This window comes from Akebia trifoliata, chromosome 9 (assembly GCF_017979445.1).
Source record: "Akebia trifoliata isolate Shusen 1 chromosome 9, ASM1797944v1, whole genome shotgun sequence".
NCBI classification, from domain to species: Eukaryota; Viridiplantae; Streptophyta; class Magnoliopsida; order Ranunculales; family Lardizabalaceae; genus Akebia; species Akebia trifoliata.
In genome coordinates this window covers 25,626,787-25,646,109 of record NC_141383.1, presented here as the reverse complement: position 1 = coordinate 25,646,109, position 19,323 = coordinate 25,626,787, and the positions used below count along the sequence as shown (strand labels likewise).

General features: G+C 35.1%; 2 protein-coding genes across 5 annotated transcripts; both read right to left on the bottom strand.

The window, feature by feature from the left end:
* Positions 1–2,909: 2,909 nt before the first annotated feature.
* On the bottom strand, positions 2,910–10,795 carry LOC147395015 (peptidyl-prolyl cis-trans isomerase CYP59-like). Its single transcript, XM_086453462.1, is given in 15 exon segments — positions 2,910–3,778; positions 3,853–3,988; positions 4,483–4,582; positions 4,744–4,784; positions 5,466–5,521; positions 5,627–5,673; positions 5,918–5,995; positions 6,090–6,212; positions 6,804–6,844; positions 6,847–6,902; positions 7,040–7,131; positions 7,230–7,280; positions 8,138–8,255; positions 9,408–9,512; positions 10,621–10,795. Coding segments are annotated over 15 exon segments (1,854 nt in total). The 5' UTR covers positions 10,719–10,795; the 3' UTR covers positions 2,910–3,066.
* Positions 10,796–11,840: 1,045 nt separating this feature from the next.
* APG10 (Aldolase-type TIM barrel family protein) lies at positions 11,841–18,300 on the bottom strand. Of its 4 annotated transcripts, none has more exons than XM_086453465.1 (9): positions 18,064–18,300; positions 17,562–17,749; positions 17,403–17,485; positions 16,150–16,321; positions 15,332–15,417; positions 14,492–14,593; positions 13,939–14,072; positions 13,555–13,603; positions 11,841–12,432 (listed from the first exon to the last, which is right to left on the bottom strand). In XM_086453465.1, the coding sequence occupies exons 2-9, from the start codon at positions 17,710–17,712 to the stop codon at positions 12,253–12,255; spliced, it is 957 nt and encodes a 318-aa protein (XP_086309591.1). In that variant the 5' UTR covers positions 17,713–17,749; positions 18,064–18,300; the 3' UTR covers positions 11,841–12,252. The 4 variants fall into 4 exon arrangements, with proteins under 4 accessions (XP_086309591.1, XP_086309589.1, XP_086309592.1 ...); XM_086453463.1 differs by having other exon boundaries at positions 16,150–16,357; positions 18,064–18,298; XM_086453466.1 differs by having other exon boundaries at positions 17,403–17,464; positions 18,064–18,297.
* Between the last annotated feature and the right edge of the window lie 1,023 nt (positions 18,301–19,323).

Below are 19,323 nucleotides of genomic sequence, written 5' to 3'. Positions count from 1 at the left end.
CAAACTATTGATATACCCCAAATGCCCCTACACATATTGGTCAATATTAGAGATACACCCATTTTTTTTCAAACTGATAATATACCCCTTGACCTAGGTTCTGTATAAGAGACTGACGAATGATAACCTAAATATCCTTCCCTTCAACTTCTCCTACGTTAATCGGTTAATGGATGCTAGTCGAAACTATCGGTATAACTCACTTGGTGGTGGTGGTGGTGGTGGTGGTGGTGGAATTAGGTCTTGGGCAGATGAGGTTGATAGTTGGGCTATTGGAAAGAAATAGGCGAGTCATTGGATGCGTGTCGATGGAACAGGGGAGGACTGAACCTATGAAGGCACCCCTTCTAAGAATTTTATTAGAAGTGGACAATGAGTCCTCAAAGAGAAGCCCAAACAAAGAAAAACAAAAAAAAAAAACATACCCACAACAAAAATCATCCTAACTGACATACTCCATACAAACCAACTCCCACCTAAACAAAAAATCATGAAATTGCTTGCACCAATAAAACAACAAGCTCACAATGCTAAATAAAATTTCCTCCATAGAATGTTCTTTTCCTTGGAAGATTCGCTCGTTTCTTTCTTTCCACAACACCCAGTATAATATTGAGGGCATGATGAGTACACTTAATTTAATATTTGCAAATGGTTTCTTATAAGATGACCTCAAGGCTTTGATTGCAATGTGATGCACGGTTATTGCATTATCCCCCTTCTAGTATTTAAGTAGTACAAGCTTGTGTGTGTTGTTGAGCTTTTGAGTAGCTCATTGACCATCATAATCATCACATCATCTATGTCTTGTTTCAATTATTGGGGAATAGCCAATTGACTGGACATGTCAATATTGTTTGTTTATTCAAGGAATCTCATAATTATCCTCGGAACTTTGAAATAGCTTCTACTAAGTTTCATAGATGGCTTAAAATGTTCTCTAAGCCGTTATTAATATGCATGTGTCAAATTTTATTTTCTTTACTTGCGTGCTTGTGCAAAGACATGCATGTTAGCTAGCATATGAAATATCTTTTACTCTTATGTAGCTTAAGCTGTTCTACTGAAAAAAAAAAAAACTAGAGTTTTATGCGCCAGAGGAGTCAATAAGTATGGAGTTCATGGGCAGGTGTTGTTCCCATGGAATGGGAGATAACAGAAAAGCTTTTCAAAGCTAGAGTTTTTTTTTTCAGGTATGGCATTATAACTTGCATGCTTGTGAAGTCAGCGATGTTGTTCATTGTTTCTGCTATTATGTAGTGCATCTACTTGGATTATTGGAATGATGGCCACCTAATGGTTTGGCCATGGCCACAGAGAGAATCTCGTAGGCCGAAATTCAACTGGTCCTTGCCACTCCCTTTGTTTCATGCATTTTGGTGGTCAGAATATATGTAAAGGGTTCAGAAAATAAATTAATGTCCTCAGTAGGGCCCATTGAATGTTTTTGTTCCAACCATCTATAGGGACTAGCAATGCATCTGTGGATTTGATTTCTTCACTTTAAACAAGAAAAGAAAAGGGAAGATAGGTCCATGATCCCACAAGATTGGATCCTAAACCTCGTTGGTTCCCATCATTTTGAATTTCAAATTTCAAATATGGGTTTAAAACATTAAATCATTTTCATTTTCATCTTCATTTCTCTGTGCATATATCTAAATAAACTATTTAGTTCCATTCAAAACATCCCCAAATCCTAACAATGCCATTGTTGCTATGGCAGGTCCACTTCTACTGAGAGATGGTGACGCTGTTGATGTGAATTCGTTGGATTTTCTCAACTCTAAACAGAAAAAATAATGTTTGATTTTCATTTTTCCACTCTAGATTTTGCTTTGAGAAGATGGAGCCAGAGTTCCAGGCAACCTCCCATAATTTATTGTTATCCCCTAATATGGTGTAAAATATTGCAAATTTTGAGCGAGCGGCCTGAATTGTTGAAAGAGAGTTGGATTAAACGGGACTTGTTAGCTTCTTTGTTGTAGCAGTTTTGACCTTCAAATCAAAAATCAATTTTTCTTCTTTTTTTTTCTTTTTTGAATATGGGCATTTTCGGTCTTGAGGATTCAAAAAACTGTTGGCTGGTAGAATTGTTGCAAGCATCTTATCTTTTGGTGTCGTGCCCCTAAGTTGAGTTTGATCGTCTCTGTTTGTCAGGCCTGTCTATTGTTGAAATGGGCCAAATATATTTTGCTAGATTTGAAATTTTTTTTATTTTTTCCAATCTGTTAATACTATAAATATTTGTAGATCCATCAACCCATCATTTTCGCACAATAAGACATATTTTAGATGGAAAATTAGAGCATACTATTTCAGCCATTGCTCCACTTCAATAGTGTACAGTGAGAATAGAGGTCTAATCCATTGGTAGATGGAGCTTTGAGAACAGCTAGGTCTAGAAGGGAGTTGTGATACATGCATAGCTTCCATATCATGGTTGATAATATTACCTGACCTTGACTCTCAAGTAAGAATTTTAAGAGAAATTGAAGTATTCAGGTAGTGAAGTCCATGGGGTTGATCCCTAAAGAAATGAACCACACAAAATTTGCCTCTAATAAATTGTCACCTGAAGAAAATTAATCCTTATTCAAAAAGTTCAAATTTTACTGATTAGAGGGGAGAAAAAAGGAAACACTGAGTTTATCAAACTCTCATTAAAAGGAAAAGCAATTGAAAGCCATCAGCTTTGGACATTAAGTTGTAGAACACAAATGGCATGACAACCTCCCTTGTATTGTTAACAGCTTGCACCCTTCCATTGGAACACTGCATCAGGCAAAGACAATAATCCAAAACCATGAAAATACAGCTATTTGGGAATTGTAATTCGATAAAGGTTCTCCCGGGAAATTTTTTTTTTGGAAAAATTAGCATACAATCAGATTAGTGTGTGGGTCTCATTTCTTTTAAAAAGCCATTAACTATTTGAGATTACTTAAAATATATAATGTCCAAGACCAAACACAAGTTAGTCGTACCATATGAAAGTAGAAATCCATGGTAAGAACACAATCAATTTCATGCAAATGTCCATCTCCAACGTTTATCAACTTATGATCATCTCCTTTTCTCAATCTGATGCCTTCTCCCAGAGCGGTGATCATGATCATTATCCACACTTCTCTTTGTAGAGTCTCGGTCTTCCCTTCTGTCTCCACAGCCATCACTATCTGCACCTCTCTTCCTATAATCTCGCTCATCTCTCCTGTCTCCACGGCCATCGCTATCTGCACTTCTCTTCTTATAATCTCGCTCATCTCTCCTGTCTCCACGACCATCACTATCTGCACTTCTCTTCTTATAATCTCGCTCATCTCTCCCGTCTCCACGGCCATCACTATCTGCACCTTTCTTCCTATAATCTCGATCATCTCTTCTGTCTCTGAGACTATCTTTCTTCCTATAATCGCGCTCTTCCCTCCTGTCTCCATGGCTCTCTTTCTTTCTATAATCTTGTTCATCCCTCCCATCTCGGTGGCTACCATGACTCTTGAGATTCACTTTATCTCTAGTTTCTTTCACCACATGATATTCCTCATCTCTTCTACTTCCTCTGTTCCTTTCATCCTCTTTGAGTCCTCTACTCCTCTCATCATGCTTATGCCTATCACTTGTAGAGTCTCTCTTTTCACGATCTCTATACTTAATGTCTTCAGAAATCCGCTTGTCCATCCTTTGCTTCCCATTTTGATCATCTGGTTCACACCCTCGGCGTCTCTTGTCCCCTTCTGAACTTACGGGAGTGTCTCCATCGAACACCATTTCATACCTACAACAGATGTTTCATCTATTTTACTGAGACAGAATTGAAACATACATATTTGCATAGGGAAGGTTACACACCTCGAATTATCATCTCCTCCCCGCTGCGTGTTCTCATCTTTTAATGTGTACTTTGGAGGTAGCATTTTAGTACTAGGGCCACCAGTGCAATCCTTGGCGATGTGATCAGCAGCACCGCACTTGAAGCAACCTCCTCCTATGGACAACAAGAATTACATAAATTAGCCAAGTTTTCTTCAATTGTTTAAGGCTCTCCAAAAGGAGTCTGGGCCTTCTGTTTTGGAAACCAAAATCAACATTAAGAAATCAAAGTGCCCATGACTACAAACCTTCCCATGCAAGATGTAGATTGTTCCTTGATTTTCTGTATTTTATTGATTTTAAGATAATATTTAAAAATAAGAATGACCACTTAGCTAAGTGGTAAGACCTTGTGGAGGTTGTTCCCAAGGTCTTAGGTTCAAACCCCTTGAACCCCTTCATATACCAATATGCTAACTGTTAACCACTAACCCCACCACGCAAAAAAAAAAAAAGATACTATTTAAAAATATATCTCCATTTCCAACTCCAAGCACCCTTTATTTGTATTGATTTTCAGATACGATTTGTTTCACCTTAATTTTATGTATTTACATATGAATGACTACGCTAGATTTGCTAGTAGTCGAGTTAGAGTTGTAACTTTACCCCTTTGATTATCTTTACGCCTGTATTGCGACCACAATTTAGCAACACTTTGACTGAAATCCACGTGTATCCGTCGGTCATCAATTAAAGCATTATCCATCTGCAACCATAACTTAGTGAGATAGAGCAAATGAAACAAAATCAATTGAATAATCACTGCCAAGGCAAAAGTATGCAAATAAGTGGACTCAAACTAGAGCCCCAGCATGCACCCCTCCCCTCCCCTCTCACATACAAAATAAATAATTGTTTTTAACATACCTTGAAATATGCTTGTTCACATGCCTCTGTGGTCTCAAACTCTAGAATACAAATAAAAGGCATTAATCAAATTCCGAACAATTATTGCACAACTAAATCATGAAGAGAAGCTAACAAGCATTTCAAGGAACATATGCGTGTTACCAAAGTCAAGTCCAATGAATCAAAACAACAATAAAAACAAAAAACGAATATTGCACACCTACATGCGCACACACACAAAATTGGGTGATGTATATGCACTTGACTGAGGAAATCAAGTAGAGTGCAAAGGGTTGAAGACTTTATGATTCTAATGTGTATTAACTAATCTAAATCATTCTATCTAGATTGTGTACTTAATTTAAACTAAAGAATATCTTAAAAAGAAAACCTCCACCACAGTGAATGTTTATTGTTTAGACCTCAACAACAATCACCCTCTTTGTAATTCAATCATCCCCTGTTCTTCTGATTCACCAATACCTTGAACAGTTACTGGGATACCTGATTCTTCCACTCTTTTTCACAATTCTAGTGTAAATGCATTTGAATTTTGGTTCCATGTCGAAATCTCACTGAATTGGCTGGACTGAATAGCATTATGAAACTAATATTTCAGAATTTTTTAGGTACAAGAAACAAGAAAACTTATGGTCATATTGCACCAAGCATAGGTATAACCCAAAAGGGGTGGGAGGGAGAGGAAAGGAGACGGAAACCAAAAATAAGGTTTGACTTACCAATGAAAGCATAGCATAAACTGTCTCCAGTCTTATAATCACGAATTATATCAGCCCTGTGATTGTAAACTAATGGTGTCAAAGAAAAGAACAACAAAAGAAGACTACTTGCATGATATAAATAACTGAGATAGTGAGAAATGCATGTTCTAAGAACTCACGATACTACATTCCCAAAGCGTGAAAAGATCGTATTCAGATCGTCATCCTGCATTAAAGCACAAACATTCAAAGTTAATCACAGGTCCTGATGTAACGAACTTGAGTAACAAACTTTGTATACCCAAGGATGGTTCTGTTGCATTTAATGTTGAAACTAAAAAGCAGGATACATCTTAGAGTAGGATGTCAATTTCTGAAAATATAATCCTTTTTGTAGTAAACAAGCCAGGTGAGCCATTGCAATACGTAAATCAGAAAACATTCTAAATCAGTAAAGAAGAAGCACTCACTTCAGTAACAGGATTAAGCTTACAAACAAATAACACATTATCCGGCGGTTTTATCTCAGAATCAGGAATGTCACCAATCTGTGATGCACACAAGTCAATATCAGTGACTTACTTTATGGATAGAATTTGGATACTAAATACTAGAATCAAGTGATAATGATCTGGTGCGTACACTCTCGAGAACAACTGCACGAGAATGTGCTTCCTTCTCACGCAGCACCTCCTCAAGCTCTGATGGATCCAATTTCTCATCCATTGGTACCCAATCATCTTCAAGCCGAACATCATCATCAATCTAAGCACATCAGAAGTGAAAAAATAGTAACATTAATAGCAAGAATTTCAAATGACCATGACTTTGTCGAAAAACGTTGATCCCATAAACAATTGCTCAAGAAGCCAAAAAATAAAATATTAGGCTTCCAACTTAACTGAGTTACCTCAACTTTACCCAATTTCAATCAACTCAATATAAGTAATTTTTGGGAGAACACGACTAAACTCACTGACTCAATTTGAAAACCCAATTTTCTCAACTGAAGTCAAGCTTATTCAGGTTATTTTCCCTCCATCTCCCTCAACTTATTCAATTAATTCCTATTTTTCTATTTTATTTGCATTTTAGTTATATGCATACTAATTATATTTATATTAAAAAAAATCCTCAATTTAGAGATCTATGAAGATCCCATCACCAAGAATGAATCAACTCATACTGATTGGCATTCGGTACAAAACTAAGGCTTTTTAACTTTATTCTAACAACATACATGGATTGCATATAGTGAATGACTTTCCCTAGTGGTAGGATAAGAATGCATTTCAAGTTGGATGAGCTAGAACTTGAACCATAAATAAGATCTTAATACTGCAATTGAAGTTTAACCTCATCCTTTGGTTTTCCTTCTGGGGAAGCATCAGGAATAATTCAGGCAGCTGAGGAGGATCATCGAAAGGATCATCCAGTACATAAGTGTGTTTGATTCTGTTGCATTATGGTAGAGTGGAAAAATTAGTTTCAAGTACAAGAAGAGAATTAACAGGAAAAAATATATATAAAGGAAGCATTAGATTGTTTATAAATTGGAAATGTAAAATATAGAAAAAGAGATGGGAATGGACCGGATATTTTTATATGGTCTGCCTTTTTCATCCACGTATGCTTCATTTATTCTTGCCAAGGTCTCCAGCCCTTCTGCAACCTCCCCAAACACCTAGACCAATATGACATGGTTTTTTCCATTATCTGTTTGACGAAATGAAAGATTTAAGAACCAAAACCTTTAAAAGACAGTTTAGTCAGAAGACTCACAGTATGTTTCCCATCAAGATACTCAAGATCATCACGCAATGTAAAATAGAACTGATACAAAACACAAACATAGATAAGTAATATGAGACAACAAAAGCTATTTTAAGGGCACCTTAAAGAGCATAGGTAAAATAACTGCACAAAATCCAATAGATACATTATCAGGTAGATTCAAGAATACCACATCACCTCAGCCCACTAGTATAAAAGGGGTCAATCCAAATCCAAATTGTTACACAAGGTATTAAACATCAACGTTGAGGGTTTTTTATTTAATGGTTTGTTTTCAGATGGAGGTACTTGTTTATGGGAGAAGATAGTACTGTTGTTCTGTAGAGTGTAGTCCTTTTATAGGTCTCCTAGACCTCTAAGGCCTGTTGTATATTCTTTTGGGATCTGTCCCTTTCGTACAATTGTCTATACATACAAAAATTGACGTGGACGTATATTTCAACTACACACGAAAGGGATTTTTACTGAGAAAATCTTGACCAACATTGAAGCACGCATATTTAGTGAACTGATGCAAATATTAGTGAACTTTTGTTGAAACCTCCACAAATGATAAAACAAGCTCAAAAGTTATAAGACTATAATAAACAACCATACGGATTGTGGAGTGTGGAAATGAACGTCCATAGCATTTTAGTACACATTGGATTGTCATCAAATTCCATACTATGTCTTCCTTTGGTCTCATATATATATGCCTCCATCTCCAAAAGTATATGTGATCTAGTTGTTGAACGAGCATAAAAAAGTTTAGCATGCTTGCGGAAAATCCCAGAACAGTAAAGAATTGTCAAATCAAATACCGACAAGTTGAAGTATGAAATATTTAGTACTCGGCACTCGCCAAGTAGAAGGCATTAAGTTTTCTAAACATAAATTTTGCAAGTGATGTTTACCTGGGAAGCATTAAGATTTTCTCCAGCACTAGCCATAGAGACTGTGCCTGTTTTAAAATGCTTCAATTCTGGATGGATCTCATCACCAAAAAAGCGAGCTTGCTCACCATAAAGAAATCTGAAAAGAAAACATGATGTGGAATAGATATGTGAGACCATGCAAGAGATTCTAGAGAAGCTTTCAAAGGAAAATTATTAATTTTTTCCACAAGTATAAACTTCATTGAAGGCAAGCAATAGAATACAAGCAAATGGAGGTCAAGATTTCGCAGAACCTTCCAAGGGGGAAAAAAACCTACAAGAAGATAAACAAATAAAATGAAACACCGAAACAAATTAAAAGAGAAATAAAACCCAAATTGGTGTGTGGCCCCTTTCGGGGAGGGAAAGCGTTTAGACCAATTAATGTTATGTCCAATTAAAAGAGAAATCGTTTCTTCAGTAAAATAATTGAGGCCAATAATTTTATGTCCAAAAAGGCCAACGAGGGGATCAGAAAATTTTTGATAAACATCCTTTAAAATCCTGGTGAATTTTAGACCAAAGGAAATATGTGCTTCAATCCCAAAGATTATATCAATCCTTGGTTGTCACCTCCTTATCCCTCAAAGACTCTTTTCTTTCACTCTTTCCAAAGACCCCACAAAATCACAAACAGCAACATTTTCCAGAGTAATCTACCAAAAGAAGAAAAGGCTGAGCTATACAAACTTTGAAGGATGTTGAACGTAGAGTATGGGAAGGTCCAATAAATGCCACAATGGTTGAAAAGAAAGTAAATGCTCTATTTGATAACAAAGTACACGAAATGACTAACAGTTTTCCCCATCAGATTTACAAATTGAAGAAAAGTCGACAATATCCTTCTACAGCTAATAATGGTGTAGTCAAAAGCTGTACTCCACTTTGGCCACCTAGACCATCCAAGTGCCTAGGCCCCACCCACTTTAAGCGGGATTTCAAAAACTAGGATTAGAATGGTAACTTCATGTATATTTTTGTAGAAACCATGGTCTGAAGGGTAATTAATCAATTTTAGAACATAAGGGGTGTCTCAAATGTGTAACAAAATGAAGGATATGCATTTTAACAAAGGTACAAGAGCAAAAGAGATGAGGAGAAAAGTACATTGTCCAACACAATGAAGGGCGGACAAACCAAAAACTTATTACTTGAAAGATAACAATTAAAATTTCCCATTATAATTCAAGTTGTTTAATATTGACATTGTAGCTTTGTATCAATTCACAGCACATGTAAAGTTTCTTACTTGTAGATGGAATCACCCCCAGTGCCCTTTCCTGTAGGATCACCTGTCTGAGCGGTGAAATCCTTCTGAACTGTGTGAAATAGACAGCCATTGAAATACTTAATCCTGCACTCGAGCAACGTGAAGAAAGTGTAAGAGACCAACATGGGTTAATCAAGCTGTCAACACTAAATATTAACATTCCACACCACACAAGTAAAACAAACAAAAGAAGTGATAAAAGATTTCTGTTGGCAATGAAGAATATCTTCATAAAGTCGCTTATGTAGTTCAATATTCCACACATCCTTCATAGATTCGTCAGTCGTGAGAACTTGTACACTAAGTAAGCATAACGTGATTAAAAAAATGATTTAATAGAAACATAAACAAGTATCTTAACCCCAATTTCAACAACTACAATTTCTGAGAGCTAGAAAAATAAAGGAAAATTAACATGCATATACCTATTTTGAATGAATTTAGCCCAATTACAGGACACCCATTGAACACACATAAGGTCTTTACTCATTGAATTGCCATCTTGTGATTGGATAAATTCAACAACCCACCACTGAAAAAATCATAAGAAGGGGAAAATACTAGGATCCTATGCCTAATAACTATTCGACGTGAACTATGTAGATTTAAATATGAAAATTGTAGAATGAGAGAAGCAAACTTTCAAAAATCAACAATGTTGAATTAATTACTGAATTATGATTAGATGAATAATCCCCCCTTCCCCCATTTAACAACAACTCATCATTGAGAAACATTACTAAGAACAATCCCAGGATTTTAATTTTAACGATTAATCACTCCTTTCCTTTAAATGAGCTAAATGAACCATTTTAAGTGAATCTAATATTAGAAATGTACAAGAAATTCAAGTATTCTAAAGGGTGTGTTTTTTTAGGATTTTCTTTTTCAATTTGGAGATCGTTTAAATTAAGAGATGGTAATATTGCGGTCTGGGTGTCATTTGTATTGTGTGTGGTCCTCTTTTCGAATTTTTGGTAATATATCTTATATAAATAAAAAAAATCAACAACAATAACAATAAGATCCACCAGAGTTCAAATGGGTAGTTACGATTCAGACAAACAAATTAAGATTTAAAGAAAAAAACTTTAGCTTCAAGCAGGTTTAGTGAAGATGAGAATTTTTTAAAAAAAAAAGCTAAGACAATGAATCAAAAAAAAAAAAAAAAAGATGAGATTTGAAGAATTACTTTGAGAGCTTCAAGAAGTTCTTAGTGGTTAAGGGACATCGATCTGTATGCAAATCTACAACTATATCTCCCAAACTCGTTACTATCAGAACTGACATCTCTCTCTCTCTCTCTGTCTGATTATAATCTCAACTTTTGTTCCTCTCTCTCTCTCTCTCTCTGTGAATGTTTGTTTGTGCTATTCGAACTTATAAGAGAGATTTACCAGGGAGACCTATCTGTAGAAATTTTATTACAAAAACTCCCTCGCTTTCTCAAGTTTGTTACGGAGCAAACCTTACTTTACCAATCAGCCTAACATGACTAACTTAGTAAGATTTTAAATCTTACTAAGGATTGTTTTACTCACATGGATTATCAAATTGGCAATCAAACAATATAACCTTCTAGATTTCATGGAAAATCTCATAGTCAAAGAAAAATATTCAAAAAAATTCCTTTTCAAGCTTGATCAATGTTTTTGAAAATATATGACTACTAAAGTCTTCTCCAATTTAAAATTAAAATTCAAAGGTGAAAATTAACTTTGTTTTTCGAAAAAAAATTCAAAATTCTTAGAAATTTTTCCTTTATGTTCCTGTGGCATCAGATCATATTTTGGATGAAAAATGCAATTAGATCCACTCCAAGGTTTGACGTGGGAGTAACAAACTTGATCAAATAAGGTTTGGTGGGTAACAAACTTCATAAAGTAAGGTTCTTTTGGAGTTATCATAACTCCAAGGGAGACTTTGAAGTAAAAAATTCAACAGTAAGGTCTGCCGGGTAAATTTCTCAATTTATAATTAGGGTTTTGATAGAAAATTAAGTTTTTTTTTTTTTTTTTTTTCCTTTCTTCTTGGTTTTAACGCTTTAGTCGAGACCAAAACATGCTGAAATATGAGAAAATATGAGCTAAAAATTAAATATTTCATAACCTTTAGGGGCAAAAACATAATTTCTCTTGTTCAAAATTAATCAAATAAAAGAAGAAAATATAGCAATGGATCAAACCATTGAATCAAAATTTCAGAATATTTATTATAAATTTATATTTTAATTGACCAGTTTGAATCTCTTCACAAGTGGTCAACTCGATGGACATCCGAACTGATACATTGAGTCGAATTTTAAAACAATGGATTTTAGTTTTGGGAGTACGGATAATCGTTAGATTAACATCGGGGATCGGAAAAGTCATTTTCACAAGGATTGCGATGGGAATCCATTCTCGGCAAATATGCAATCAAACACCTAAAAAATTTTATATTTTCATAAAAAATCATTTTGAATAATGATTTTCTAACACCCCCCTCTGACATACGCCCATCACAGAACTGTAGATCAGTTGCCTCGGGATACACATAATCATAAATCTTTTTCTTGTGTATCCCGAGGTAAATTATCTACGATTCTGTGATGGGGGTGTCAAATTATCATGACTCAAATCATTTTTCATATGAATCAAACATATCCTTATATAATTTGCAAGAATTACATTTCACAAAAATCCCTGAAAAATGGACGTCTTACCCCACACGAGGTGATGAGACTTGAAAGAAATAATTGAATCCTTAATTCTAAGAAAATTGTACATGTTCATTTGCAGATATATAAATAAAAATTCCCATGGCACAACAACTCTAGCAACTACTAGACCATCAGGGCCTCCTCCTGCTCCTTATTCCAAGAAACAACGTCTTGGTATGCCAAATCACCCCCAAAAATATCCAAAGCACTTCCCACGGTGACATCCACTCGACCCAAGCCTGCCACCTTAATCCTCTCCAAATCATCCATTGTCGTGACACCACCAGCGTAAGTCACAGGAATCTAACACCAAACCACAACGGATTAAAGCTCGTCAAATTAAATAAATTGGTACAGGTAATATATTGATTTATAAAATGTCCGAAGATAAATGCTATTGGGGGATGTGTTGCTAACCTGAAAAACTGATACATATTGTGGTAAGAAGGTTGTGTGCTTTTGATGTTCATGTTGACGTGTGGGGAACCAATCACATTTTGAGTTTGGTGGTTATCTTTAACTCCGTCGCACCCGAAGGTTTGTAAGGTATGGGTACATATTGTTTGGTAACAATCAATATTTTAAACCATGTCCATGTCACACCCATGAAGATGCACACAAGTTTAAACTCGTGTGTCGTGTTCATTTTCTTGATAAAGCTATGTCGTTGGAATACTTAATTAAGCTAAAAGTATGTTATTCGATGAAATAATACCACTTTGAATTGCCATCCATGTTTAATTTATTTGCATTAACTTTCTGGTACACGACTATACATTGCCTTGTGTATCATTCTGGTATCTTTACGGGAAACAAGAAATCATGGCTGAGACATTCCGAAGTTGGACTACACTTTGTTTCATGGATGCACAGGATTCCTTTAGACAAGAACAAATATTTGGGATAAAGGCTTTGTTGTTGTTGCTGCTGCTGTTTGTTATTGGTGGTTGTCATGTCATTGTTAGGGTTGGAGAGCATTCGAGCTCAATAACCAAATAGTGACCAATTTATCCAAACCATGAAGATACTTCAATCATCAAAGATGGGTTCGTTTTCAAGCTCATAACCCAAGTAGTGACCAAACTATCCTAACCACTGAAGATACTTCAATCATCAAAAAAGACTCACTTCAGCTGTAAGAGTATTGGATCATAGCACTTGTAAACATAGTATTAAATTTTGACATATTTCCACGAAATATACCAAAATATTTCCATTTCTACAAGTTCCAACACGAAATTTAAGCTTGCAATTAATGAAAGAAAATAAGACCATAGCACTTGTAAACAAAAAAGAGTATTGCATAATAGTCAAGAGCATTGGACATGAAATATGGCAATGTGCATATAAGAGAGATGATGGAAATCTAAGTTTGCATTTAATGAAAGAAAATAAGATCATCATTGGTACAGATATAGTACATACCGGTGAGTGCCTGCCAAGCAATGCCACTAACTCTTCGTCGATTCCTAGCCTGGAACAAAAATGCAACGGAGAGGTTTGAAATTCTTTTCCAATCTTTTTGGCAAGCTAAATTGTTTTCTTCTTGTTAAGATTAGCCTCTTCAATGGAATACCAAGATCACAAGTTCGCTTTATAAATGACTGAATAATTGATTACTTTCGCTGTCACATTCTCTTCTTGTACTAAATTAACCATTATTCACATGTATGTATATGTGCATCATAATTTTGATAAGTATTTGTGTATCATAATTGTTGACAACAGCACCTCAATAAACAGATCCTTAACTTGCAATGTGCAGACATGGGGAATAACAAGAAAAAATAAGAAATGTTAAAAACTAACCTCTTCCCCTCAACATCAACTCCATGAACTAGGAATTCATCAGCATAAATGGCAAGAAAATCCAGAGTTTTCTCATCGAGATATACATCACTGAACTTTTGCCATCTATCAGTGACTATAGCATATTTGCCATCCTGCAGTTAGAAATCACAAAGCAGAATTTAAGGAAAAAGATTCTATATACATTGAGTCGTGCTGGAGTGACCTTAAGATTGTACCCCATATCGCACATCCTGACGTGAAAGTGGATAGGAACCATAGAGGCTTTTTCACTCGTATATCGATGAAAAGCAACTATGGTTCCTATGCACTCTCACGTCAGGATGTGCGATGTGAGGTACAGTCACTTCAGCATTATTCATGTACATTTTGTTTTTCCTTGCTTTCCCTCTCAGAAAAACTAGATGTAGTCCATAATGTGGCACAATACAATCTTCCTCACATATTTACCACCCTTGTGGTGAAACAACAGCATAAACTTCCTTCTATTTTCTTTGGTTCTAAAAGCCTTGTATGTGTACATAAAAGTACCGGTTAGTAATAACTTGCATACCTTCTTTCTGCAGCTAAGATCCAACACAAGCCTCTCTTTTCCAACCATACGGACAAGATCTTTGAGCCTTTCAAGGTCCATACATCCATTGTTGAAAACATACTGTCATAAATCCAGAAAGTTTATGTCAAGAACAAACATTCCATATAACTAGTGAACAACTGAGAATTTCCATAAACAGGATATCCAAATTCATAGTATACTAGTCATTCTCGTTTAATTTCAGTTAAGAAATCATTCTCTTCAATCTTATAAGGATCATAGCCTGTATGTGCTGTTCAAAAGTTTCCCACAATGACTCAGTTCTATGGGGGGGTACTTCTCTTTGGTTTGCCTCTGAATAAGAAATCCAAAGTACAAATATAAGGTAAATACTAGGGAAACACCAGGGAGACACAATTAAACGACTTTTCCTTTTTAACTCTTCCACTGCTTCTTCCCATGGGATACTCTTGATGTCACTCCCATTCTACTTCTCTCTGTCAACCCCTCCCAAGACCTGGCCCAAACTCTTCTGAGACATGAGGTTCTACCTTCAATTGGCATAATAACTTCCACATCTAGTAAAAACATAAACTTATCTTGACATAGATTTTAATTGCTCCTTTTTCTTCCCTTCTTTCTTTCTCTTTTACTTTGAAACAAAGATTAATGAGGTAATCCTCACTGGAAACAACAAAAGCAGTAGTACCCAGACCCAGATCCCACAAAAATAATAAGTATCTAATATTCCAGATGATACTTGAGACTGGAAAAAATAAATCTAAAGATTCAGACATATAATTCTATTTCTCGGTTTAACAAATACAGGCATTGTTAAGCCATATATGAATCACATACCGAGGTAACAATGACATGGCTGGACCCTTCCTCTAGATAACTCAATGCATTGTCTGGATTGATCCCACCTCCAACTTGCAAACCGCCTGGAGAATATCATTCCTCAAAGTAAGTTCAGTAGAAAAAAAAAATCTACATACTTAACTATATTATCAACCATAAAGATCAGATATGGAGCAGTCTAATCCTATTGGGAGAAGATCCATGTTTTCTTAATTATGCTAACAGAAACAATAACCCAAGGTATAAGTGGCATGAAAATTTGTAGTCAGTTTTCTAACTCAAAGTAAGAGAAAAGAAAAGCAAAAAAAAAAAAAAAACTATGAACCCAAGACACCAGCACAATGCTGAGTTGGTTGAAGGTCCTTCACAATTAGCTAACATGCCTAAACTATTAGAAATTATGTAGATATTAACGTGGTGTTCATAAGCAATAGAAGTTTCAATAGAGACGTCAACTCACTAGACACAACAAGTGTATTATCTTTCATTGTAATTTTATAGAAGAACACCAATTAGTTTGAACAAACCAAAAGGGTAACTTACGAAAAATCCCAATATGAACTTGTTTGATCTCAGCATAATAGATTTACAAACCAGCACATGCGCCAAGTGTTTTGAAATTCAATTTATAGAAACTAATAATGATTATGCTACTCAGGCAGAAGACTAACCCATAAACAAATTCTGAAGACTAAAATACTCTAATACTCAGGATTCGTCAACCTACAGATATTCCCAAGTACCAAAAAAAAAAAGAATAGATGGCCAAGAAATTTCACTGCAATTTTGAGAAAGATTTAAATATGTCAACTTGCCAGGATATGCACGTAAGGCTTCAACTGCTGCAGATTTGCTCAAGGCATCTGCACCAAGCATTATAACATGACCACCTGTAAGCCCATCCTTTCTGTACAAATTTGCAAACTCTGCTGCTGACTTATCTGATTCAAAATTGGTTACAAGATCAGGTCCGTCGTCTTTTAAATCCTGGAGAGTGGACCCAACAATTTGTTTCACTTTTCCCTGAAATATTTCAAGTTCAGCCAAGAATAATAAGGCCAAGTTATTTTTAATTTTATTTTTTTGATAGGTCAAAGAGATAGTGGTTAGCAAGGTGAAGTTGGGATCAAGGAGGTTTGAACCTAGGATGTGTGAGCAGTCCACACATCTTACCAACTTAGCTAAGTTGGCACTTCGCCAAGGTAATCGCATCTAAGGTTCAGGCCAAACCATTAGTCAGATATGTTTTTTTCAAACAACAGAATGCAAGCCATATATCAAGGCACAAACATGTGTGTTGGCGACCGACACTGATACAAAATGCCAAATACAATGGCACCACAAACCTGACATGTATTATTCCAAATGAGATTTTTTTTTTTTTTTTAAATAGTTCATCTTGAGTAGAAAATGTAGAAAGAATGTATTTAGTTAAGATGATATGTTTTTTTTTTTATTTATTATTATTTATTTATTTTTATTTTTTATGGTAGGAAAGCAAGATTAGTGGCTAATTATTAGTTGGTGAAGCCAGGTTTTGAACCCGGGTAGTGATATCAACACTCACAGAATTCAACCAACTTAGCAAACTGGCACCTTTTAAGATGACATAAATTAAGATCATATAAAAACCAACGAGCATTGGGCACAGTGACCAAGACATCCCTTGAAAAAGGGAGAGGTCTTGACTTCAAGCCTCTTATTGGCCACCCATAGGGATTTATCCATGCTTACCTGGTATGCATGGTATGTGTGATTTGTGAGGTATTGCATGTACCCGAGGGATTTGGGCAAGATATAGTGTTCTAAGAGGCCAGTTGCCTGTTAATCGGGCCTACAAGTCCGGAACCCCCGTCATAAAAAATAAAAATAAAAATCATATAAAAATAGCAACCAAAAAAATTGAAATAGGATTTGTTTAAGAAGTGTCTTGGTACATTTTCTACACAAGTATGCCATTGCCCCACGCTAAAAACTCTTAGAGAATTAAGTTCTCATACTACTTAATTTACTAAGAACAAATTTCCTCTTTTTTTTTTCTAGGAATAAGGAATCAACAAATGCTCACCTTATGTATATCGATACAGGGTCGAAAACGAACCGCGGCACATTGTATAGATGTTCGAGACCCTACAGATATCAAAAGTTTAGCTGTCACAAAGTATTAAAGCAAGTGAACCGTAACTCACGACGATTTGAGATTTTTTTTTTTTTTAAAACAACGTACTTGAGCATCTCAATGGTGCAACCGTAATGCACATTTGCTTCTTTACATTGTAAATTTCATAATGGGAGATTCTGGAGAGTGAACTAAGTTCAGAGGTTGAAACAAAGGACTGGAGAGAATCCACGACGTTAGGGGATTTGCTAATTCTCATAGTGTTCTTTGGTGATCAATATAAGAGTACGATCTTACTGTCCAAGAAAAAAATTGAGAAATTACTCAGAAGAAATTCAAATAAAGTTCCAAAATTGATCATCCGAGATACTGTAAAATATGATTTTCTTTGAAACAGAGATTCAATCATCAATTAGAATAGTCTTAGAGAAAGAATCTTTTTTCAGGTATTTTATCGAACAATTTATGTGCAAGAGAAAAGAGTTACACGAGTCCTGCTGTAGTAAAATATGCCTTAATGAATCTAATAATAATAATAAAAGAAAAGCCCTTCGTGAGAGAGTGAGAGTGAGAGTGAGAGAGTAGTTCATTGTTTTGAGGTTTCTCGTACCTGAGCTGAGAGAGAGGCTTGGTTAGAGTACTTTTAAGTACGACTTGAACTTGATTTAGTTTGGTTGTGCATATATGAAGAGAACTTCTATTGCAACCCAACTTTTACTTATTACATCCCTGTTATAGAGCCGATTTTCATCGCATCAAGAAATAAGGACACATATCACCCGTAAACTAGCAGGTTCAACTTGAATATCAGGCACTTTGAACTCAAGGGATCATATAGCTAACCAAGAAATCAAGTCTTTGGGGTCTAAGTAAGACAGTATGCCTCGAAGGTCAATAAGTCTAGACAATCGAGATAGCATTTCAAAGTAAAAGGTTCTAATTAGTTCAAGTGTAGTAAGACAAAAAATTTATGATAGTCAGAGTTTGATTATTCGTCAAATCTTCACATTTAATACAATATCTACAAGTACTGATCAGAATAATATTGATAGTAACATTCTTTGTCAACCTTGCTTTTTCTATTAATGAATTATAACTTATAAAAAAAAAATTTTAATTAAATCAACTTAGTAATTAATGCCCTGAGACTCTTTAAATCAAACTTGAATGTTGGCATTAATAAGATTTGGGTGTGAAATTCAAAGGCAGAGGCAATAACCATAGCTAGCTCAGACCATATTCAACAATTCACCTGGACTAACCATTTGGTGACACCTGTCCCAACCATTTGGTGACACCTGTCCCAAACTCGAAATTATAAAATGTTGGAAATATACCTTGAAAAAATCATTTTTTATTAGTTTATTAATTGATAAATAAATTTTACGATTATTTAGCATTCAGTTTATTGTCAACACATAAAAAATACATGATCTATTTTCAATAATCATGAGATGATTGATGAAGTATGAGATACCATAAGGTCCTCATATAAATTGTAATATAACTAAATGATCAACTTAGGGTTCACACGAGAAAATTAGATACATAGTTCATTTTATCTGAAATTGTCACAGCTATGTATGAAATTGGACTCTCATTTATATGGTTGTCAAATTGTTAGAGTGTATACATTTGATATATAGTACCATATTCTCAAGGTATCATATGTTGATCATGCACTCAACAAATGGGTGCTTATTAGTACATTGATTGATTGATTGCACATAAGTTAATTCTTATTGAAACCTACTAGTAGTACATAATTAATTTATAACATAAATCAAGTTTAGAAATTCCATAGACCGGAGAACTTTATTTATCATTGAATGAGAATCTAATTACTTTAATTTTGTTAATAGTACTTCTC